This window comes from Mustela erminea, chromosome 20 (genome assembly GCF_009829155.1).
Source record: "Mustela erminea isolate mMusErm1 chromosome 20, mMusErm1.Pri, whole genome shotgun sequence".
NCBI lineage: Eukaryota > Metazoa > Chordata > Mammalia > Carnivora > Mustelidae > Mustela > Mustela erminea.
In genome coordinates this window covers 22,190,025-22,213,335 of record NC_045633.1, presented here as the reverse complement: position 1 = coordinate 22,213,335, position 23,311 = coordinate 22,190,025, and the positions used below count along the sequence as shown (strand labels likewise).

Sequence of the window (23,311 nt, the reverse complement as noted above, 5' to 3'; positions counted from 1 at the left end):
ACCTGTGAAATAGTGAGATTGGTTTTCATGGGCTAGGGAAGAGACTGATTCCACTGTTTCGTAATCTCGAATCACACGCTGTCATCCACGGTGCCTCTGAGTTGGAAAGGGTCTCGGGGTCTGGAGGCCAGCCACCCCCCAGGCTCTTCTCCAGACTCCAGCAAGAGGTTCATCTGGGCTCCGCTTGGCCACGCTTTGCTTCTGGAGACTTCCCAGGGAGGATTTTTCAGTGTACAACCTCAGACACGTGGAGAGCGGTGCCTTTAAAGGAACACTTCCAGTGACTGTGGCCTTCATCGTGTCCAATGCAGGAAATTTCCGGGTTCCTTGGTAGAGACTCTCAGGGATTCGTCAGTGTTTGGGGCCAGGAACGGAGGAATCCCTGACTCAGACCTGACCACCAAGCCTCTTCCCACAAAGTCTCTAGGTGGATGAGCGGCGGCCCCTCCCCCTGCCTTGGCTCATGTAGCACCAGCGAGAGGCGGGCTGGGAGCCCACGGTGCTGACCCCCAGCCTCTCCCCAGCAGGCCCAGTATTGTCTTGATGCTCAGCGCGCATCACCACACGTTTCACAGTTACTGTCCGGGCCACAGGGACAATGCGCATGGGTACCCGCACTATGCGTCACCAGAAGTGGGATTTCGAAGTTAAAAGACTATATGAACATTAAATTAGGTATTCCTCCAGCTAATTTGTTTTCTAAGAAAGTCGTACCAAATTAAAACTCCAGCAGTGGCATTTTCCCCGCATCCTCCCCAACTGGAAATTTCTGATAATCTTGTAGGTTAAAAAAATAATAATAATAAAAATGGCACCATACTTACATTTGCTATCTGTTCAGGCTACTCTTCCAGATCTTTCCAACCTATGACTTCTTTTTCTGCCATCGAATGTCCATCAGATCACTAAGTCAAAGAGTTTCTATTTGCAGCAAGTTCTGAACATCCCCAAGATGTCGGGCCCAGTGTGAGAGAGGGCAGCTGGGGGGTGCTGGGGGACACACAGGCCTCCGGTGGCTCCTCCCCGCGGCCGCGCTCATGGGTGCCCCATTGCCATTGCAGGCCCGCCTCATCTGCCAGCAGTTCTATGCCATGTTCCTGAAAAGGTTCACGTACTCTTGGCGCAACTGGATGTTGATGGTAACGATGCAGGTCCTGGCGCCACTGGCGATCACCGTCTTCAGCCTGGCCTTCCTCAGCTTGGATACGCGCATGGATGAGGTCCCGCTGGAACTGACCCTAAAAACATACGGTCGAACCACCGTCCCTTTCTATATTTCTCCCAATTCCAGGCTGGGTCCTCGGCTTTCGGAATATTTTACAAACATGCTTGAAGCTGAGGAGCAGCTCCCTCTGGAGACCCTGGGTAAGTCCGAGGCTCCAGGGAAGGGCGTGCACAGGCTTGCTGCTCTCCGTGGGGGGACGCCCCATCCTTGGGGGCCACACAGTGCTCCCTGAAGTCAGACAAACAGCCAGAAGGCTCAGGAAAACATCCTTAAACCCCTAAATGACAGGAAGGGGAGGATCCCCAGGGATGAAACCAGGTCGTGTCTTTCTGGGGACTGCGGCATGTCCAAAAATGAAGTTGGTAAGTTATCTGATGTGTTGGACAAGCCCTGAGAGATTTACACGTCTGTCAAGGGGGTTTGGTGACAAATGTGAAAAGGAAGGTCATGGGGCACCTGGGTAGCTCGGGTTGTGCGTCTGACTCTTGATTTCGGCTCCAGTCGCCATCTCGGGGTCGTGAGATGGGGCCTCTGGGTGTGTAGTCTGCCGGTGATTCTCCTTCTCCCTCTGTCCCTCTCCCTGCTCCCATGTGCACACCCCCTCTCTCTGTCTCCAAAAATAAATACACCTAAAAGAAAGAAAAGGCAGGACGTTAACTCTGGCAGGGAGGTTGCACAAAAAAGGAAACAGAACACACCACTTGGTTCAGCTGTGAACGGATTTAACCAACCTTATGCTGGGCTCTAGGGGACAGCAGGGGCAGGGAGCCTGCAGGGGCAGTGGGTAAGAGAGGAAGGTCCGCGTCTCCATGACCAGGGTCAGTAGGTAAATGCGCCATTTAGCCCTCTGGAGGGGCACCCCCCGCGACCAGGCACTGGGGACGCAGGGCAGGCCAGGGCATCGCTCTTTGTCCGTGCAAGTCTTGCAAAATTATTTGCTTTTAAAAGTTCTACTGCATGAGTTACTTGGAATAGAAGTAAAATCGTACTCACTTTTTTCAATCAAGTAAAGAGATCAAAGGCAGAACGTGGTGTAGCACATGGGGAGAAGGAGGAACCTCACCTCCTCCGCGAGCGAGGGCCGGCCGAGGGGGCGTCCCGCCAGCAGCACGGTTACCGCTGTGGCTGGGATGGTAGTCCCTTCCGGCGCCGAAGACCCCCAGGTTCCAGGGAGTTCTGGGTGGGTCTTGTGTTTAGGCGGCGCCGTGTGCTGAGAGCACAGTGAAGGAGGGGCTGCTGCCGGCCGGGGTGCGCCCCGGCCTAGAGGTCAGAGGGGAAGTGAGGAAGGGAGAGACAGCTGGGATGATGGCAGCGCTGCCTGCCGGATGGCGGGGACACAGCTCCGCCTCGGAGCGGGGCTGACTGGCTCCCTGGTCAGAGCCTGAGCTGTGAGCCTGAGCTGACCGGCAGAAGGGGAAAAGAACTGCAGAACATTCCAAACCACAAGGAGAGTGTTTGTAAGTGCGGGGAACGGTGGGTCCCCAGGGGCAGAAAGAGCCTGAGGACAGGAGCTGGGTTTGGGCGATGGCTGAGAGCGGCAGGCCGTGTGGGCACTGAGGGCCACCAGTGGTGGTCCAGGGGCGTGCAGTGTGACCACGCGTGGCCTTCCACGCACAAGAGAGGGGCCCAGGGCTGCGTCAAGGCCCTGGGGAGGGTAGAGGAGGGACAGCTGGAAAGATGACTAGACTTTTCTGCGTTTTTCCTGCGGCTTCCATCAACAAAAGAGGCTTTAGAGCTTCCCCAGAGCTGTGAGGCCCAGACAGGGGGTGGTCCCGCAGGCACAGGTGTCCCCGGAAGGGAGGGCACAGCCGGAGGAGCCACGGGGTCCCGGCGACGAGGTGCGCAGCTCTGGGACACTCCGCTCTCTCGCAGGTTCCGTGGAGGACCTCCTCCTGCAAAAGGAAGAGGAGGAGCCTGAGGTCTTTGATTACAAATACGTCGTGGCGGCTTCATTTGAGGACTCGGGGAACCACACCACAGTGACGGCGCTATTCAACAACCACGCGTACCACTCGCCCGCCGTGGCACTGGCACTTGTAGACAACATTCTCTTCAAGCTGCTCTCCGGGGCCAGAGCCTCTATCACAGCCGTCAACCACCCTCAGCCCCGGACGGCCCTGGAAGCCTCGGAGGATATCCTGTACCAGTATGTGCCACTGCCCTCCCCCCAACAAAGCCTCCCCGACCACGTCCACGGCAGGGCCCCCTTGACCACCTGTCGCTTCGCGTTTGCTTCTTGTTGTAATGACAACTTGTCGCTGTGGAGGATGGCTCCTGTGGGCAGCTCTGCTCAGATCGCCTCCCCCTGTCTGCCCCTGCCTGTGCCCTGCTGCAGGGGCCCGAAGGCACACTTCCTCATCACCAACTTGCTTTTCGGAATAGCGTTCTTGTCCAGCTCCTTCTCCATCTTGACAGTGAAAGAGCGGTCCACGAAGGCCAAACACATCCAGTTCACCAGCGGCGTTTACGTGGCCACTTTCTGGCTCTCTGCGCTGCTGTGGGACTTCATCACCTCCTTCGTCCCCAGTCTGCTGCTGCTGGTGAGGGCTGTGTGGTGCCGGGACCCCTCCCTGCACATCATGGTGGGCTTGTTGTGGGGACCCTGCCAGGGACCGGAAGTCTGGGCCAAAAGCTCACCCAGGACGTGATTCCGTCACTGACTCTTGGGAAAAGGTCCCAACACCATTAGAAGCCAAGGGGCTGGCTCCGGGGTCTCCAATGTGTGCCAAGCCCACAAGTGCACAAGCCAGTAAGAGGCAGCACGCTGGGGACCCGTGCTCAGAGCCCAGAAACGGCTCACCGTGCACCAAGGGGGCAGCCCCTGGATGGTGACACTCTGGGTGAGACGGCCACGTCCGCCTTCGCTCCACCTGTGTTCTGTAACCGCTGTTGAACTCCTGACCGCACGGTGAGGACATGCCAGGGCAGAGCCCCTCACCTGAGCGGTCAGAGAGGAGGACGCGCAGGTCAGGGGCCACCTGGGCAGCAAACTTACTCTTAAAGTTGGGATCATCGTAGCCTTTCTCTAACCCTTAGCATCAACTCTTAGAGACTCTCCCAAATTCTCCCCTCTCCCCCGAGGTGGTGTTTCTGTACTACAAGGAAGAAGCTTTCACGCATGAGGGCAACATCCCGGCCATTCTCTTGGCGCTCGCGCTCTACAGCTGGGCCAGCACCCCCTTCGTCTACCTGGCCAGCTTCTGCTTGCACTACGAAGGCAGCGCCTTCATCAAGCTCTTCATCACACTCACCTTCCTGAGCATCTGCCCCAACATTCTCGTCTGGGTCACAAGCCAAAAAGGTGAGGACCGGCCATCGACACATACCTTTCATTCTTCCGCTCATGGTCACAGACGGTGCACCCCCAAACATTAGGCTGTTCTCAGCAGCGGTCCCTGAAGAGCCCCAAACTGTGTCCCCAGCACACATCTCCTGGGGAGCGGAGAGACGTGGCTACAATCACCCGGTGGGTTATGCGCAGCGGCCGGCAGGGAACAAAGCACTTAGCGTAAACACGCAGCCCCGTGGATGGACATAGGGCCCCGCTGATAGGACGGATCCGGGTGACAGAGTCAGAAGACCGGTGGCCTCGGGTTTGGGAGACAGGGGCTGCCGAAACAGAGACCCCAGGGAACCTCCTAGACACACTCTCCGTCTTGAACAAGGTGCGGGTTATGTGGGCATAACCGTATGTCAAAATTCATCACATGGTCCATTTAGGATGAGGAGTTTCATTGAAATGAGTTATTCCTCCATTTTAAAGGAAGGTAGTAAGTCAATGAATAAGCCGAGGCTGGGAGAGGGCTGTTCGGTGAGTGTGCGGTTCATGGCGGAGCCCCAGGAGCAAGCCGCCATCCACACTGTGCACCCAGGCTTAGATGTCGTCATGTCTGGCTGCATCTCTCTCTGCATCAGGCTGGATACACACCGTTTCTCCCTCTGTGGTCCTCTTCTCCAGGCACTTGGATGCCGATGCCCTCCTTTCAATGGGCGCTTGGGTTTCTGTTGTCTCTACCTGAGAGTATGTGAACTGCTCCCTCTCTTCGTCTCAGGAGCCATTCTGTCTCTTGGAGGACCGGCCATGCCTGTGCCCGCAGCCACTGTGCTGGAGCACATCTCCCTGGTGGCGGTCTGCATTGTGCCGCACACTGCCGAGTTATCTTGCACGCCACCGGTGGAATTTTGGAGGTGGAACCGTTTTCATCTGAGCAGATCAAAAAAGCAACAGCATTTTGACTTTATGATGGGAACAGAACAAAAAGCACATGGCAGACAGAGGAAGGGGGTTAGAAAAGGCATGTCCTAAGGGAACCCTAACCCCACAGTCCTCAGCCACGCTGTGCGTCCGAGGTTCACGGGTCTGCGTGCCAAGACGCACCCCAGGCGGTCCCAGCGTGGGCAGGCCACGGAATCACCCTGAGCAGTGCTGCCCTCGTCTCCGGAAAGAACCCAAGGTTTCCTCCCTTCCTCCTCCCCTAAGCCACCCAAACCCACCCCAGGGAGACAAGCACCTGCAAGTCCAAGGACACTGAAGGGCCCTAATGGGGGCAGAGCTCTCAGAAAGAATGATCAATCCAGGGTGCCTTGATCTCTGGACCTTCTCTCTGGATCCCTCCACCTTCCTGGGACCCATTTCTTCTTAGCTTGCCCCATGCCCTTTCTCCTCTCCCCTCCTGCACAACAACAAAGACCAAGATCCTTTTCCTGACTTGCAGGAGGCCCCTTCTGCCTTAAAAGTCACGGGGAAAAGAGGCTGGGACAGGGCACGATGCTCTGGTCTGGGGGGAGCACAGGGTTGGGGGGTAGCTCGCTGCTTCCTGTGTGCACCCCACCCCCACCTCCTGAGGAAGGACACCATTAGGACACTTTGGCCTCTGTACACGCACCCCAGGGGCCTCATTAGGAGGCTGTCGCCATGGCAGCACAGAGTCCGGGATGTAAAGCCACATCTGAACTCTCCTTTTTCTGAGACGCCACTAAAGGAATAGGAAAGGAAATAAAGGTATATGACTTCATGATAAAGAAGCATCTGAAGGGTACTTTGGGGGCAATGGCGGAGCAAGGACCTACTGAGCACCGCAGAACCCTGGGGAGGCTTGGGAGCCAGAATCCGGAGAGGGGAGGAGGGGCTGCTGGCAGTCTGGGCCTGTTCCTGTCCCACCGTCTCAGTCGGGAAGCGCACAACACACAGGCAGGCTCTGGAAGGCAGACAGCCCTCCTCTGGGTGGCCGGAACTTGCTCGCACACAAGACCTACACATTCTGCTGAGTCCCCTGCCTGAAATGTCGCCCGCACCTGTGCACAAAGCCAGCGATCACCTCTTGGGGCCTCTTCTGTTTCTGTGGCTAGACAGGCAGAGTTCTCTGAGCACTTGAGCACGGCAGATACAGGAGAGGCAAAGCAGATACAGAGAGCAAAGCAGACTGCCAAAAATGCAATACGGGGAAATGCGGGACGCAGAGCCACCACTTCAGAAAACATGGCATCTATTAAACTGTAGAATTCTATGAGGGGGGAAAAGAAAAGCAAACAATCTGAGTGCAAGAAAGAGCTGGCTGCCGACATAAACACTTAGCAGAAGGGGTGGTCGAGGAAGCCTGTCAACCGCCCGATCTCCGACCTCTGGGAAGGCAGAGCCAAAGACAGGAGGAAACAGGGAAGGCAGGGACAGGCGTGGGGGGGGGGGGGTGTCCAGGAGCTGTAGCCCCGTCCCCTGAAAAGCACGCCGCAAACGGAAAGTGGACTTGAGGAAATCACCACCAATATCTCCCAGAGTTGCAACCAAGTTCAAGGCCGGAGGGATCTGTCAGATGTCCCAAGATGGGGGTAGAGGGGTTCAGACCTAAACCCAGATGCTTCCCAGAAGACAAGTTCTAGGCACTGTTCTCCGGTCCGCTGAGTGGAAGGGCGGGATGAGGGCAAGTTGAGCCACTCCAAGGGAAACACGACCCACCGTGTTGCCCTTTTCAAAAGTCAACGGAGAGACGGTGGCCCGGCAAAGTGAAGGAACAGAGACAAAGAAGGCACAGGACCAGGAGGGAGCAGGTCTGACCCCGGGGTGCAGCGGCGAATAGCCACCTTCTGGTGGAGGGCGAGATTCCGAGATTCGAGGGTTTGTGACCTTGCCCCGGCCTTTGAGCGGCTTTGGGGTAGGAGCCAGAGAGAAAGAAGGAGGATGAGTGGGAGCCGTGAAGATCTGCTTCTTCAGTGAGAAGGTCGCTCATGGACATCTCTGATTCTGGTTAGGGTGAGCTGGAGAGAAGCGGGTGTCGCCTCTCAGAGTCTAACCACTTCCCGCTTAGGGCCCAGAGACACCGCCAGGTGGACTGTTGGTTCCGACTGGGCTCAGGAACGTTGTTTAGTGGTTAAGCCTGTCTCTGAGCCCATGCAGGAGGGGCAAGGCTGGAGTCCTGCCAGTTACCCCCAATCCCTGGCCCCGCCGCCTCAGCCTCCAGGCAAGATTTCCAAAGTTAGAATTCTAAGTAGAGCAGACGAGGAGGGCATGAGCCTCTGGGCTTCCCTCCCGGTCCTGTCTGCCACCTTCCCAGCTGTCCTGCTGCGCTATGGTCTCAAGTGCAGCTCAAGGCCTGGTCACAGAGCCATGGCCCCCTGGGCCTCGGGGCCGGATCGCAGCAAGCGTGTGGAGCGCCACAGCTCACGCCCCTTGGCTGGGTGGGCCCTGTCTCTGCGGCTGCTTCGGAGTCCTGGCCCAGAACATGTTGGTTGGGAGACCTCATGTCCCAAGGTCAATCCCATGAGGAGTGGCCCCGCTCGCAAGAATCTCACAGGTCGGCACCCAGAAGCTGTACTGCTCTAATCTCAGGTCTGGAGGGTAGAGCTCCCTTCGCGTCACTGGTTCAGCCGTGGGATCTGTTAGTCCTGAGCCCGCGGGCTCCTCCCAGAGTTACCCATAGGGGTGGGGCTGTTATGTGAATTGTCACCAAGTCCAAAATTAGAGCTCCTGTCCCTGCCCCTCAGTTCCTCCTTCCCGCTGGGGAGGATGTGCTGGGGTAGAGGGAGGGCAGAGAGCAGCCGGTGCAGTGGGGGCGGGGCTCGGGGACCCGGTCACCACCAGCCCAGGCCCTATGGGGAGCACTGCGAATTCATCCTCTAATGAGCGGCTGATGAGCAGAATGTTTCTTCCACAGAACACTTGTGTGTATTGGTTATAAATAAACGTTTAAAATATTTTAAATACACATGCCCTCAATTTCTTGCCCAACAACCTTGTTTGGCATTTCCTCACTTTGCAATATGACATGAATCTGAAAATTGGCTTCTCTTAACCTCTAAGAGTCCCCAGTTTCTGCATATGTGGTTCATAACCAGCCGATTTACTGCCTTGCTTTTGTGTCTCATAGGACTTTCGCTAATTCTTGTGGCCTTTCCAGGTCCATGGTGAAGCAGAGCATTTGCAAATGATGGCTTTGTCTCCACAGACGATCTAGGCGGGGACGGTGTCCTTCTTAGCTCCCATCCATCTGGAGAGGGTGCCCGGTCGACCCCACAGCTGGCCCTCCAGACCCTGCTGTCTGGGCCCCACTCCCTGGGACACCTCATCTCCCTTCCACCTTGGCTCACCTCTTCCACAGACATCCCATGTGGCAGCCACACTCTTGCTGGTTTTCCCAAACACAGCTCTTTGGGATTCATTGGCACAAGCGATCTGAACAGAAGTAAAATGACAGCCTCAGGAAGCAAGGCCCAAAGGAAACTATGTTTGCTTTGGGCATGGAGGTTGAATGAAGTCTCTGGTCCAGGGACCAGGAGAGTGACGTGTGCCAGGGGCTGTGCCCTTTCCTGCCTGAAAGTGAGTGAGTCATTTCTATCCCCTTCGCAGAGCTGGGCTACGTGACATTGTCAGACTCCTTGGACCGCAAGTTCCTATTGCTGCCAGGCCACTGCCTGGGAATGGCCCTCTTCAACTTATACTACAACTATGGAATCCAGAAGCTATGCAAAGCCAGGAAACTGGACCAGCAGGAGTGTAATCAACTTTGTGAGTACTGCACACAGAAATTCTCCCTTTGGCAGGACACAGCTCAGTGGGCATGGGTATGTTCACAAGGTTGTACAAGCAGGGCCACCATCCAGTTCCACATTTCCATCGCCCCCAACAAGAAGCACGATTCATCCAGTCTTTCCCCCATTGCCCCTCCCCGCAGCCCCCGGCCGCCACTACACCTGCTCACCTTGCCTGTGCACTTGCCTGTTCTGGTCCTTCATGTCTGCCTGCTCTGGTTTCAAGGTTCACCAATGTAGGAGCTGGTGTCGGAGTCTTGTTCCCATTTTGTGGCAGAATCATAGTCCGTTGTGTGGATGGACCACGGTTTATCAGTTCATGGCGTGAGGGACACGCGGGTTGTTTCCAGCTGTTGGTGATTGGGAATGATGGCGCCATGAGACTGATGGACAAGCTCTCGTGGGAACGTGTTTTCAGTTGTCTTGACTACATACCTTTCTTAGGAATGAATCTGTGCTTAGCTTTTCGAGGAACCAACCAGACTGTCTTCCACAGCAGGTGCACCATTTCATGTTTCGTCTGTGACGGACAAGGGTTCCAATTTGTCCACATTCTCCCCAACACCTTTTAAACACTTTTTTTTTTAATGCAAAGAAAGAGAGCAAGCAGGGGGCGGGGCAGAGGGAGAGAATCTCAAGGCAACTCCACACTGAGCACAGAGCCCAACATGGGGCCCGATCCGACAACCCCAAGATCACAACCTGAGCTGAAACCAGAAGTTGGATACCCAACCGAGGGAGCCACCCAGGCACCCCTAAAGTACTCATTTTTTAAATTGTGGTAAAATGTATATGAAGTTTACCATTTTAACCATTTTTGAGGGTACAGGTCAGTGGCGTTAAGGACAATCACACTGTTGTGCCACCATCTCCAGAATTTTTTTCATCTTGCAAAACCGAAACTATCCCTGTAAGACATCAACCCCCCCACCTCCCAGTCCCTGGCACCCACCATTCCCTTGGTGTCTGTGACTTCCACGGCTCTAGGGACCTCACAGGAAACCTCCTAATTCCTGTCTCATTTCCTTTTCTGGACACTCTGGAGTTACTATCTTTGTGGTTACCATGGGGATTACATTAACACCCTAACGTTATCACATTCTGATTGGAATTTATATCAGCCTGACTCCAGTAACATAGAAACTGCTCCCATATGGTCATGTCCCCACTCCCCTTCAATTATCATGTTTTGTGCATCCAGAAACGGAGACCAATAATTGTTTTGGTGTAATAGTTTCTTTAGCCATGGAGAAAACTGCAAGTGGAGTTGCAAACTCACCTGACAAGAATACTAGCTTCTGGGATTGTCTTTACCTTTGCCAGGGACCTTCATTATTCCGATCTGTAGGTCCTGGACAGTCCCTGTCCATCATAGATTATTAAATGAGACTGGTGTGCTGGAGGAAAAAATGCATAGCATCATTCCGTTCATATCTTAAAAGCTCGTGTCTGGAACAGAGAGAAGGGTTACACCCAAATCCTTACAGTAGTTTGGAGCAGGGGAAGGGTACCTTTCCATTGGCCCTCACACGTATCCCTTCTTTCCGATGAGGGTGTATTTATGGTATAATTCTAAAATACACATATCTAAAGGGAAAACGTGAAGGCAGATGAGATTACAGAGAGGGGACTGGAGGCTTCTGGATATTTCGATGGGACAGGTCAGCCAAAGCGGCAGGTGACTGACAACTGATCAAAGAACCCAAGTACAGAAGTCTTGCATTTCCAGCCACTGCCACAGGACTGGGCGAGGTCTCTGACTTCCCAGCATTATTTGCACTGAACGTGGGCTGTAGCAAGAGAAACAGAACACTGCTCATGTTTGCCACCTGCTGGGACGTGGTAACAGCGCCGATGACATTCCTGTGCGGTTTCAGTGGCATTTGCTACAGGAGGAAAGGCTGGGATGCCAGCCCGAGTTCGGTAACCTGAGCTTCTTCCCCATTAGCAGAGGGATCCACAGTCCAGGAGAGCATCTACGCCTGGGAGCCTCTTGGGATGGGGAAGTACCTGGCAGCCATGGCTATCATGGGCTTTGTGTACCTCGTCCTGCTCTTCCTCATTGAAACCAACGTCTTGTGGGGGCTGAAAGCCAGGTTTCCTGACTTCAACAGGAAGGGACTACTGGTGAGTGGGTCAGTGTGTAACTTGGGAAGCCTGGGTCCACGGGCTGGCTCCACAGTCCGTGGCTGTCAGCATCGGAGGGAGCCTGGAGACCATATCATCCACCCCAGGACAGAGGGGTGACAGCCCGTGCCTCCCTGGGGACCTGGAGGGATAGGGACCTAGAGGGGGCTTGGCCCCTGTGACCCTGGTCTGCTGAGTAGGACAAGACCGTGGACTTTCTAAGGCCAGTCACCTTTTCAGAACACCTCTTCCTCCCCGCCTGCACCCAGTAAGCCAGGAGCCTGGAAAGAGAAGGGTCTGTCTGTCAGTTCTCGGTCTGAATATGGTCCAGAGGCGAAAGCCCCCCAAGGAAATTCTGGAGAAGATTCACTGGTTTTGCCCCAATATCCCCAGGCTTCAAGTCTTTTAATTTTCCTCAAAAGCCAACACCATGTGATGTTTCCAGGTCTGGTAGACCCCAGTCGCCCCGGACAAAGGGGTGGTGGTGTGTGCCAGGCCCGCGCTCCCTCTGCCTTCACCCCCTGCCCTGGCACCAGCAGGGACTCACACCGCCTACCCTGGTCCCTGGAAAGCAGGGGACCATGCAGGAGGCAGCGTCCATGCCCGTAGACCAAGACGTGGAACAGGAGGCAAAGATGGTGGAGACGTACTTGGAAAAGCTGCGTGCGGAAAACCCACTGGTTCTTAGAGAAGTGACAAAGGTAGAGTCACACAGACGCTCCTGAAAAGCAAAGACCACTCCTCTGCGGGCCTTTCGGAAGAAAGCAGCCACCAGGGGGCTCCAGGCGCTGTGGAGACACACTGTCCGGGAGGTTCACCCGCAAAGTGCCTGAAGCAGGAGTTAGGGCCTGAGTCCTCCAGCGCCTCTCCCCGGGGCCCAGTAAGGCAGGAGGGCCGGAGCCAAGAGCCCCCAGAGGCAGGAAGCCTCGGGGGCGGACATGACCAGCTGACCCTCTCTGGGATCTAGAAGACAGTTTCTGGGGGAGCTCCTGGTGAGGGGCGGGGGCACCCCTAGAGCTCCAGCCAGGAGTTCATGGAGACCCTTCGAACATCCGGGAGCTTTGCGGCATTCCCCCAGTCTGTAAGTTCTTACTCTGTTTCCCCAGAGCCACTGGCGGTTCAAACAAACCAGCCAACATCCCAGGCCCCATCAAGGGGTTTTGTTTGCTTGAAGGATTGAAGGGAAGAGGCTTATCCCGGAGAACCAGGCTCTGCGTTTGCAGGGACAGAAAGAGGAGGGCAAACCCTGCAACCCTGCTGGGAGGGGAAGGAAGCCAGGCCCCTCCGAGGGCCTGGGCCCCGAGGGCAGCTGGTGCCTGACCCAAGACGGTGTGACAGGAGCAGGGCGGCTCCTCACCGCGTGCCTTCTGTCTGGGTACCTCAGGTCTACGTGCAGAATGTGCCCCTGCTCGCTGTGAACAAGATCTCCTTCACCGTTGGAGCAGGGGAGTGCTTTGGGCTTCTAGGCAGCAATGGAGCTGGGAAAACGTCCATCCTCAAAATGCTGACCGGGGAAGAGCCCATCACCTCTGGGGCCGCCTTTGTCAGGGGCCTCAGCATCAGCTCTCACCTGAGGGAGGTAGGTGGGACCCGGGAGCAGGGGAGCACTGGGAAGGGATGGCTGTGTTGGCAGGAGGGGGTGGGGAACGGCACCTGGGCGTGTGACCTCAGGCCTGGGGTGCGCGTGGTCTTTGGAAAACCCACCGATCAGGTTTACATGTGACCCCCAGTCCCACAGCCCTACCTTTGACCTCTTCTCTGAGCTCGCCACCCACCCTCTCCTGTGTCCACTGCTCATAGTCCCAAACATCCCTCCCACACCTTCCCAGGTCCCAGGTCCCGTCTCCCAGCCGCTCGCACTGCACTCACAACGAGGCTCCTGGAGACGCCACGCGGGGCTGCAACACCAGCCTTCCGTCTGTCAGGCTCTACACGGGCTGCCCCTACCTGAGCCCAGTGGTTACTCTGCCCCCCGTCTTCTGCCCGCTGAGGGTGTCCACACAGCCACGTCTGCAGCCTGGCCCCAGTCCCAGCCCCGTGAGTGCACACACGCCTCCTAGACAGCCTAGCTCAGACGTCCTCCTGCTGACACCCGACCTTGTCATGAGCTCCTCAAACCCAGTCTTCTTCGTGGGGTCCCCACCTCCGCTACCAGCACTCATTCCATCACTGCCCCGTAGGTGCCCACACTTGTGCCGACCCAGTGGCCCTCGCCAGCACCAAGCCCTGAGGACAGCGGCCAGGCGGCAGTGCAGGGAGGGGAGAGGGACAGGATGGGGCAATCGCGGGGAGCCAGTGAAAGGTGCAAGGAGAGACCAAACCGCGGCAGCGTAAGGGAGGATGTACCCTTCACAGCACAAGCCATCGAGCTGCCAAAACTTGATCAAGCCAGCTGCAATGTCCACGACCGAAATCATGTTCAGAGAGAAAGCCCAAGAACCTGCGCAGGCCCCTTCAGCTCTGTTGTGTTCGGTGCCCACAGCCGGGGTGAACAGCCGAAGCCAACGTCAGCCTCGCACGGCCGCGAGACACTCAGATCCATTTCAGCTCTTTTATGATCCTACACATTCCGGGGGTGGCTTCTGGTGAGGGAATATTGCGTGGCTCTGACCCCCTTCCTGGCAAGAATGGTAATGACAGGACCAAATGTGAAAAACTCCTCCAGAGAGACTTCTGAGAAGACAGTGAAGACTTGGGAGGCAGGAGGTAGGATGGGGAGAGGCCCAGGTCCTGCCAGGGAGGCTGGGAGCCCAGGACTGCTCCTGAGGCTGAAGTGACTGGCAGCAAGTTCGGGGGAGCACACCCCTTCCTAGAGAGCGGGCCCCAAAGAGCTGCGCCCTGGGTGCAGGGAGGAACCACATGCAGACGAGCTCCTCCAAGGACCTCAAAACAGCCGGGATGCGTGCCAGTCCCTGGAATGGCGCTGACGGGACCCTAAGCCGCCGATGCTCCCAGGCACCTGGCAGGAGCCAGTGTCCGCCTCTGGGGGGAAACGATACCATCCTTAGCTTCAGATGATTTCTACAACTCTGCAAATGCAATGCTTGGTACACAATAAAATTAACCAGGTATATGTGCATAAAAGACAAAGCCCCCCCTTCAAAAAAAATAACTTAGAGCGAAGCCTGGAGAGTCAAAAGGGCAGAAGCTATCCAAGATAAGGTAAGAACTTTGGGTAGACCTTCAAGATGGCCCCAAGGGGTCCCCATCCTGAAACCAGCACCCCTGAGCAGCCCCTCCCATGCTGGACCAGGGCTGGTCCGGGTGGCAGCAAAATTTGCAGGACAAATGGTATGTCACATCCTAGACTGGGCTACGGAAGGCGCTGCAGCTTCTCCAGGAGTACATCCTCCCCCACACATCCCTCACAGTGGGGGAAGGTAACTGCCACCTCCCGAGGTCCTCACGCAGCCTGGAGGGGGGGCCACGCGGAGAGCAGCTGCACCGTAGTCCTGAGACCTGCCCACCACTACGTGATCGAGCTCGACAGCCGATCCTCCAGGCTCCCAGGAACATGGGCCCAGTGGGGGGGCCAAGGACCACCTTGTGAAGGAGCCTGCCCAGGACCGCCCAGCCAAGCCGTCCCCAGACCCGCGAGCTGACCCACAGAAACCACGAAATAGTGAACAAACCACAGCTACGTTTTGGTGAAACTTGTTACACAGCAGCATATGACAAGCTGATACAGAGGATCCGGGGAAAGGGTCTAACAGTAAAGGTCTAACTAACTGAGGTCCTGCAAGGAAAGGGCGCAAAGAAGAGGCGAGGCGGAATTCGAGAAATGAGTGTCTACGATTTTCTAAAACTTATGAAAGTCATAGAATTACAAATAATAAATCTCTATTAGCCCTAAGCAGAAGAAATTATAAGAAATAAATCTTTAGGAATGTTATAATAAAACTGCTGAAAAATAAACACAGGAAGAAATTTTTTTTGTTTTTTTAAGCATTTGGGAGAGAGAGAGAGACGGCACGAGCTGGGGGAGCAGCAGGCAGAAGGAGAAGCAGGCTCCCTGCTGAGCAAGGAGCCTAACACGGGGCTCGATCCCAGCACCCAGAGATCATGACCTGAGCCGAAGGCAGACATCTAACTGACTGAGCCCCCCAGGCGCCCCCACAGGAAGAAAATCTCGAAGGGACCCACTTCCAGACGAGCAGGAATCAGGTCGGCAGGTGATGTCTTAACAGAAATGGCAGTGGCCAGAAGACAACAGGACACCTCAGAAATGACAGAAGTGTTAACAACCGGCCTATGCGAACACACTCCGTAAAAGCCATGCTGTGAAAGGAAGGTATGAAGAAGGTATTTTCACATAAACAAACACTGACAGGACAGATCACCAGCATGTACGTGAAAAAACAAACAAACAAAAAAAAACACAAAACAAAACCACAGACAGAGCCACCTTTAGGCAGAGAGGAAAATTATCCCTGAAGACACAGGAAGGATTGAAAAGTCATTAAAAATAAAGAAAGAAAGAAAGAAAGAAAGAAAGGGAGATGTATGAGTTTCGATTAAACGAAACTATAATAATAAGAACATCTCTGAGGTTTGAAATACATGTGCTGTGACGGGACACAACGGTGATGCCTGCCGGTCATGGGGCGTAAATGGAGTTAAGGGGCCGAGTTCCTGGAACGAGCGCCCAGCACTAAATCAAGGACACACGCCATAGTATCCAGGGGGACAAAAAGCCAGTATGGGGCACAGCAGGAAAACGAGAACAATTACGTGACCGAGGACAAGCAGGCACAAGCAGGAGGAGGAGCCCAGGGCACACAGGACAGGCAGCCCTGAAGAAGCAGGGGGACAGAACTCCCGAAGCATCAGGGAGCGCACTCGGTAGAAACAGACTGAAGACCGATGGGAAGACCATCAGAAAGGTACTCATGGGCCGGAACATCAAGTCAGCACAGGGCCTGGCCACAGTGGCAGATTCACAACTCCAGCGTGGGTCAGGGGAGGAGTAGATTTGCAAAATGTGGTCTATCCGTACGATAGAGTGCCATCTAGCCGTGTAAAGGAATGAAGGACAGACACCTGCTACGAGGCGGCTGGACCTGGAACCGGGAAGCTTGGTGACAGAAGCCAGTTACGGAAGGCCACGTATCAGGGATGCCTGGCAGGCTCAGTGGGAGGGGCGTGTGCCTCCTGATCTCGGGGTTGGGAGTTCGAGCCCCATGTTGGGAGTAGGTGTTCCTTAAATAATTTTTTTTTAAAGATTTTATTTATTTATTTGAGAGACAGCGAGCTTGCAAACAGAGCAAGAGGCCCAGGGCAAGGTCGAAGCAGACTCCCTGCAGAGGCCAGAGCCCCTTGTGGGGCTCGATCCCAGGACCCTGAGATGATGACCTGAGCTAAAGCCGAGAGTCGGATGCTCAACCCAGGAGCCCCTTTTAAATTTTTTTTAAAAAATTTATTTAATGGGTGCCTGGGTGGCTCAGTCAGATAAGCGTCTGCCTTCGGCTCAGGTCATGATCCCCGGGTCCTTGGATGGAGCCCTGCATCAGGCTCCCTGCTCCACGGGGATCCTGCTTCTCCCACTGCCTCTGCCCCACTTTGCCCTCGCTCTCCTCCTTGCACACTCTCTTTCTCAAAAATAAACAAATAAATCTTTAAAAACAATTTTTAAATAAAGGCCATATGTTATATGATTTGTTTTGGGTGAAATGTCCAAGAGAAGCAAATCTGGAGACGAGTGGTTGCTGGGGGCTGAGGATATTAGAGACAGTGCGGAGGGAGTGCTAATGGGTATGCGGTTTCTTTGGGGGAAACGAAGTGTTCTAAACTTGACTGTGATCATAAAGGCACCCCTCTAAGTCTGCCAAAACCACAGAATTGTATACGTTCAATGCGTGAATATGGTGGATTCCGTGGCATGTGAATTGTGTCTCAATAAAGCTGCTATAAAAGGCAAGGAACGGGACGCCCGGGGGGGCTCAGTCAGTTCAGCGCTCAACTCGATTTCAGCTCCGGTCATGGTCTCGAGGTCGAGGGATCGAGTCCCACGTCCGGCTCTGCACTCAGCACGAAGTCAGCTTGGGATTCTCACCCTCTTCCTCCCCCGACTCGCACACACACTCTTTTTTTCTCTCAGATAAATAAATAAAATCTTTAAAAAGGGAAGGGAGGAACGAACCAAAAAACAAACGAAGAAAGGAAGGGAGAGGAAGAGAAGTGACACAGTAGCTGGTCGCGGACAGATCCTGAACCTGGTCTTACTGTCACCAGCCCTCTGGCCCACAGACCTTTCCTGAGGCTCACGCAGAAGTACCAACTTGTTCCATAAACTCAGGGGACTAGAAATTTACATTTCTCTGTGTTATTTAAAAATCAAATGGCATCTGCCAGGAAATCGGACTTCGGCCTCCCCACAGCCCTTCTTCACATCGCCTCCTGGCATCCGTGTGACCTTGCCATTAGAAATGGGGGACTGGGGCGCCTGGGTGGCTCAGTGGGTTAAGCCACTGCCTTCAGCTCGGGTCATGATCTCAGGGTCCTGGGATCGAGTCCCGCATCGGGCTCTCTGCTTGGCAGGGAGCCTGCTTCCTCCTCCTCTCTCTCTGCCTGCCTCTCTGCCTGCTTGTGATCTCTCTCTGTCAAATAAATAAATAAAATATTTAAAAAAAAAAAAAAAAAAAAAAAAAGAAATGGGGGACTTATGTCTAGTTCAGCCTGCCCCTCCATCCCTCCTCCTCCTCCTGGAAATCTCGCACCAGTTCACCTCGCTACCGAACTCCTCGCTCTGCCTCCTTCTCACCACCGTTTAGATGGACAAGCCCTTTCAAGCATTCTTTTGCGTTTTCTAAGCTATATTTTTACCAGGATGAGCTGGTGTTACCAGCCATGGCTTGGATGTGACATGCGTTTCCGTGAGCCACACTCATCGCCCCGGAATTGTGTGGCTCCACTGAGGGGTTGTCCTTGGCCCACGCTGAACAGTGCTCTGTGGTCACCCCAGCCCAGCCCCAGTGTACTACAGGCTCAGGTGTGTAAGAACATCATATTCCTTCATTTTCTTTATATCACATTACATTTTCAAGGCTTCTACCCCAAAACTGTTTCAAAAGAGAGAAAACCGGGACGCCTGGGTGGCTCAGTTGGTTGGACGACTGCCTTCAGCTCAGGTCATGATCCCGGAGTCCCGGAATGGAGTCCCGCATCGGGCTCCCAGCTCCATGGGGAGTCTGCTTCTCCCTCTGACCTTCTCCTCACTCATGCTCTCTCTCACTGTCTCTCTCTCAAATAAATAAATAAAACCCTTAAAAAAAAAAAAAAGAAAAGAAAACTTATACAGACCCAAACCAGATGTGAACGGAACTAAGGGTCAAAAGATCTATGCCTTCTTGGGACTCCTGGGGGGCTTGGTCAGCGAAGCATTTGCTTTCAGCTCAGGCTGTCACTCAGGGTCCCGGGCTCCAGCCCCACATCAGGCTCCCTGCTTAGTGGGAAGCCTGCTTCTCCCTCTGCCTCTGCTGCTCCCCCCCCTTCTCAAACAATTAAAATCTTTAAAAACAAAACAAAACAGTCAAAAAACAAAGAAATAAAACCAAACCCAAAAACAACCCTCTACCTTGTTCATGACTAAACAATTTTCAGCAAACTACAAATAGGAGAATCATCAGGTTAAAAGCATCTGATGAAAGCGACCTACCAGAAATGCTCATATCTCGTAGTGTGAGTCGCTTGGCGCATCTCGGTTCAAGACTGTTTCTCGGGCCCACATGTTGCTCCTGGTGGTAGATGTCTTCAGGGGAAGCCTCACACTCAGCGGTGTGATGTTCCCGGTGCGTTCTCCCCTCGTTCACTCCATCCATGCAGTCTTCCCGTCTGCGTCCGGGCAGAGCAGTGCACGCCGCCCCCTGCCAGAGTGGCTCCTCGCTGCGGTGGGGACGCAGATGGGAAGAAGAGCATTGGCTATTTCTCAAGAATGGTATCTTACCGCTTTCATCATCTACTCCAGGGGAGCCCTTGGCCAGGGGCACAAACGAGAGCACAGTTCAGTGCAAGTTTATAAAGCCAAAAACAGGGAAATAACTCACATGTACCTGAGTTTTTTTAATAAACAACTAAATAAAATCTAGAAGCCTTCCCTGACTGGCGAAGTAGTAGTTCAACTGAGTTGGATTAGACATGTATTTCTTGACTGAGAAAAATCTTTAAGACATAATGTTGAGGGGCGCTTGGGGGGCTCAGTGGGTTGGGCATCTGCCTTCAGCTCAGGTCATGATCTCAGGGTCACAGGATCAAGCCCCACGTCAGGCTCCTCTCTCAGAGGGGAGCCTGTTTCTCCCTCTCCCTCTGCCCCTACCTCCTGCTCACCCTCACTCTCTCTCTGTCTGAAATGAATAAATAAAATCTTAAAAAAAAAAGACACCAGGCTGAGTTAGAAAGGTGATTTGCAGAACGGCAGAGGATACTGTTTTGGCAAAAACAGACACACAACCGGTCCTCTGCTGGGAGCCAGCCGAGGTTCTAGCAGCCTTCCCGCGAGTGTCCTACAGAGGAAACCTACTTATGGATTACATGTCTAATAGAAAATATTGTTAAGAGGGGGAATACAGCACCTTCTACTGCCCAGATGCCATGATGGTGACGAGAGGCAGGGCACTGAGGATACACGCCAGGCAGGCAGGGGGAAGGGCCCCACGTGTGCACATACACAGACAGTGGCCCGTCCACGAGCACCTCATCTGGGCTCCCTGATGCCACTGTTGTCCCACTCCCCCCACGTGGCACACGTCCGTGCACATGGCCCATACTCAGAGCAGGGCTGGAGCCTGGCGGGGGCAAGGCCAGGTTGGGTGTCCAGGCCCTGCACGTGACTGGCGGCTCTCCTTCTGATGGGCCCCCTCTTGGGCTGTGCTCCAACCCCAGGTACGGTCCCAGATCGGCTACTGTCCGCAGTTTGGCACCCTGCTCAACCACATGACTGGCCGGGAAACGCTGGTCCTGTACGCCCGGATCCGGGGCGTCCCCGAGCGCCACATCGCCACCTGTGTGGAACAAATTCTTGACGACTTACTCATGCACGCACACGCAGACAAGCTGGTGAAGACCTACAGGTGAGGCCTTCCGCCCCCACCAAGGACAGGTGCTCCCGCTCTTCTCCGTGCAGGCCAAGACCATGAGCTCCGGATTTGGGGTGGCTGTGCAGTCTGTGTGCCATGGGGCAGATTTGCGGGAAGCGGCCCTGTCCTGCAGACGCACGGGTCTGTGGTCTGGGCTGCCCGGGAGGCACTGCTCCCGGCTCCAACCCGGGGGAAGGTGGATAGGTGGGTAAGATCAGGTAGCATCACAGGTGTTACCGTCCCACAAGTCCCAGAGGGCCTCGATTTTTGGTAGGCTCGCCCGTTACCGTATCTCACTGTGTCTGGGGCATCTGAGCTGCCGATGTTCAAGTGAGAGACTGAAGGGGTCTTCCTCCGTACTCCGAGGTCACTGATCTGGAACCCAGTGCCCTTAGCATCCAAAGCCGCCCATCTCGGGACTTCCTCCGGTGTGTGCAGCGCCCCCTGGAGGCTGATGACAATATCGCACCCCTGGGACAGGGACCGCGGAGAGTCCCAGGGGCCAGTCCACGACTGCTGACCTTGGCTCTTCCCTCCCTGCTGGCTAGGGTTTCAGACAGGTTTTTGTACTTCCCTGCATCTCTTGAAGATTAAACGATTTAACACTTGCAAAGTTTAGAACAGCCCCCCCGCACGGTGTAAATGCTATGTGTTCATTTTTTAAAAGTTCGCTAAAATGGTCCTCTGTCCTTAAGCTCCCAACACCAGAGACCCTCAGAGAAGACTCACAGACCATGTGCTCTCTGCAGACCTACCCCTGTATCCGGGGCCATGACCTGTATACTGAGTGGACAGCCAAGTCACAGTGCAACCTCACAGGAGGGTGGCAGGCCATGTCACTAAAGCCCCACTCAGGGGCTGTGGGATGCTTTCCCCACAGAGAACAGAAAGCCTGTGCGTGTGTGTGTGTGTGTGTGTGTGTGTGTGTGTCTAGGGCAGGTGGGCTGCTGCTGATTGTTGGTTGCCATTCATCCCAACCTTTCCCTCTCTGCTCCCAGCGGCAGCAACAAGCGAAAGCTGAGCACGGCCATTGCCCTGCTTGGAGAGCCTTCGGTCATCTTCCTGGATGAGCCATCCACTGGCATGGATCCCGTGGCCCGGCGTCTGCTCTGGGACACCGTGGCCCGGGCCCGCAAGTCCGGCAAGGCCATCGTCATCACCTCCCACAGGTAGAGCCAGAGTCTCCGGGGGTCGGTGGAAGAGTAGGGACAAGGGCTGGCTGGGTGGGGCCGGGGGCACAGACCTGTCAGTAGCTGTGTCGGAGCCCGTGAGGAACGTGCCCAGCCTCGCCAGGCGGGCCCCTCTCTGAACGTGGGAATCAGGAGCGGTGTGATCTGGCTGTGGACGCCGGCCTCTCTGCGGGAGCCTCTGTTGTGGAAGACGGGCGTCGGCTTCCCCTGCCCCGCCCCTGTCAGGCCTCTGCCCCTCTCCCCAGCATGGAGGAATGCGAGGCCTTGTGCACCCGGCTGGCCATGATGGTGCAGGGTCAGTTCAAGTGCCTGGGCAGCCCCCAGCACCTCAAGAGCAAGTTCGGCAGCGGCTATTCCCTGCAGGCCAAGGTGCGGGGCGACGGGCAGCAGGAGGCGCTGGAGGAGTTCAAGGCGTTCGTGACCCTGACCTTCCCAGGTGAGGGCCACCACAAAGAGGGCCTCTGTGCCTCAGCCCTGCCGAGCAACCCGCCCCCCCGCCCCCGTCCCTGACCCCTGGGAGGAGGGCCGTGACTCCATGGTCCCAGGCCCTCCGGGGAACACGGTGTCCTCTCCGTGCAGGCAGCATCCTGGAAGACGAGCGCCAAGGGATGGTCCATTACCACCTGCCTGGGGATGACCTCAGCTGGGCCAAGGTGAGCATGTACCTGGGCATCAGAGGGAGCAAACCTGTGATGTCACCGACTTTCTGGGGTGACGAGTTTTCTTTTCTTCATGAACGTTGCATTCACAGCATTTTCTCTCTGCCGTCTCCATGGTAATATTCACGCAGATTTCATAAAACACAAGGACGTGTGAACTGGAAGGGACCTTCAGCTCCTCCTACCCCTCATTTCAGAGAGAGGGAAGCGGGTCCAGAGAGGGGACACTGCACATGCAGGGTCCCATAGCATGCCAGAGATCCAGCTGGGGCTACTGCCAGCTGGCCCCATGCCCGGGCAGTGCCTTTCCCTGAGATCAGACAGCTGACTTCCCTAGGACTGACTTCTTGGAAAGTGCTCTGGGGACAGCTGAAAAAGAGATGGGTCTTTAAGGGGCTTCATCACACCCAAAACCCTCCCTCTTTCTACTCTTTGCTGCCTCCTCTCCCCTCCCTTGTGCCCATCATCCACAGTGGCCTCCCTTCTTCCCAAAAGGTGTTTGACATTCTGGAGCAAGCCAAGACAAAATTCAGGCTGGATGACTACTGTGTCAACCAAGTGCCTCTGGAGGACATTTTCTTGAGCTTCACCTGCTCTGCGTATCCAACCAAAGAGGAACACAAACAAGAGCAAGAAGAGCCAGCAGACCATTCACCAACCTCTCCACCTCCCTCTCCACTGCCCTCCCAGCCTCTCTCTCCACTGCCCTCCCAGCCTCCCTCTCCACCTCCCCCTCTACTTTTCTCCCAGCCTCCCTCTGAACCTCCCTCCCAGCCTCTCTCTCCATCTCCCTCCCAACCTCCCTCTCCAACTAGCTTTCCATCTCCTTCACAACCTCCCTCTCCAACAAGCTCTCCATCTCCCTCCCAACCTCCCTCTCCAACTAGCTTTCCGTCTCCTTCACAACCTCCCTCTCCAACGAGCTCTCCATCTCCCTCCCAACCTCCCTCTCCACTTCCGTGAGATGTTTACTTCCCATAATAAAGAGTGCACAGTCTGCCAAATGCTGCAAGGAGT

General features: G+C 55.1%; 1 protein-coding gene and 1 long non-coding RNA gene across 9 annotated transcripts in view; one reads left to right on the top strand and one right to left on the bottom strand.

Annotated features, from left to right (window-relative positions):
• The window catches only part of LOC116580620 (ATP-binding cassette sub-family A member 17-like), a 68,757-nt gene extending 45,446 nt beyond the window's left edge, over positions 1-23,311 (top strand). For 5 of the 7 annotated variants that reach the window (XM_032327074.1, XM_032327075.1, XM_032327073.1 and 2 more), the window contains 13 exons: positions 1,062-1,365; positions 3,098-3,371; positions 3,561-3,765; positions 4,307-4,526; positions 9,066-9,224; positions 11,196-11,374; positions 11,947-12,075; positions 12,759-12,953; positions 20,252-20,439; positions 21,444-21,614; positions 21,881-22,071; positions 22,215-22,288; positions 22,790-23,311. In XM_032327074.1, the coding sequence (XP_032182965.1) occupies positions 1,062-1,365; positions 3,098-3,371; positions 3,561-3,765; positions 4,307-4,526; positions 9,066-9,224; positions 11,196-11,374; positions 11,947-12,075; positions 12,759-12,953; positions 20,252-20,439; positions 21,444-21,614; positions 21,881-22,071; positions 22,215-22,288; positions 22,790-23,257 (2,757 nt within the window). In that variant the 3' untranslated portion in view covers positions 23,258-23,311. Of the gene's footprint in view, positions 1-1,061; positions 1,366-3,097; positions 3,372-3,560; positions 3,766-4,306; positions 4,527-5,277; positions 5,788-9,065; positions 9,225-11,195; positions 11,375-11,946; positions 12,076-12,758; positions 12,954-20,251; positions 20,440-21,443; positions 21,615-21,880; positions 22,072-22,214; positions 22,289-22,789 lie in introns of those variants that run through there. The other 2 variants (XM_032327070.1, XM_032327076.1) reach the window with 2 other exon arrangements.
• On the bottom strand, positions 5,341-10,271 carry LOC116580629. 2 transcript variants are annotated; one of them, XR_004281743.1, is made up of 5 exons: positions 10,200-10,271; positions 9,683-9,767; positions 9,418-9,597; positions 8,807-8,891; positions 5,368-5,429 (listed from the first exon to the last, which is right to left on the bottom strand). It is a non-coding gene; the product is annotated as an uncharacterized LOC116580629 (long non-coding RNA). The 2 variants fall into 2 exon arrangements; XR_004281744.1 differs by lacking the exons at positions 8,807-8,891; positions 9,418-9,597; positions 9,683-9,767; positions 10,200-10,271 and adding exons at positions 5,737-5,898; positions 6,112-6,197 and having other exon boundaries at positions 5,341-5,429.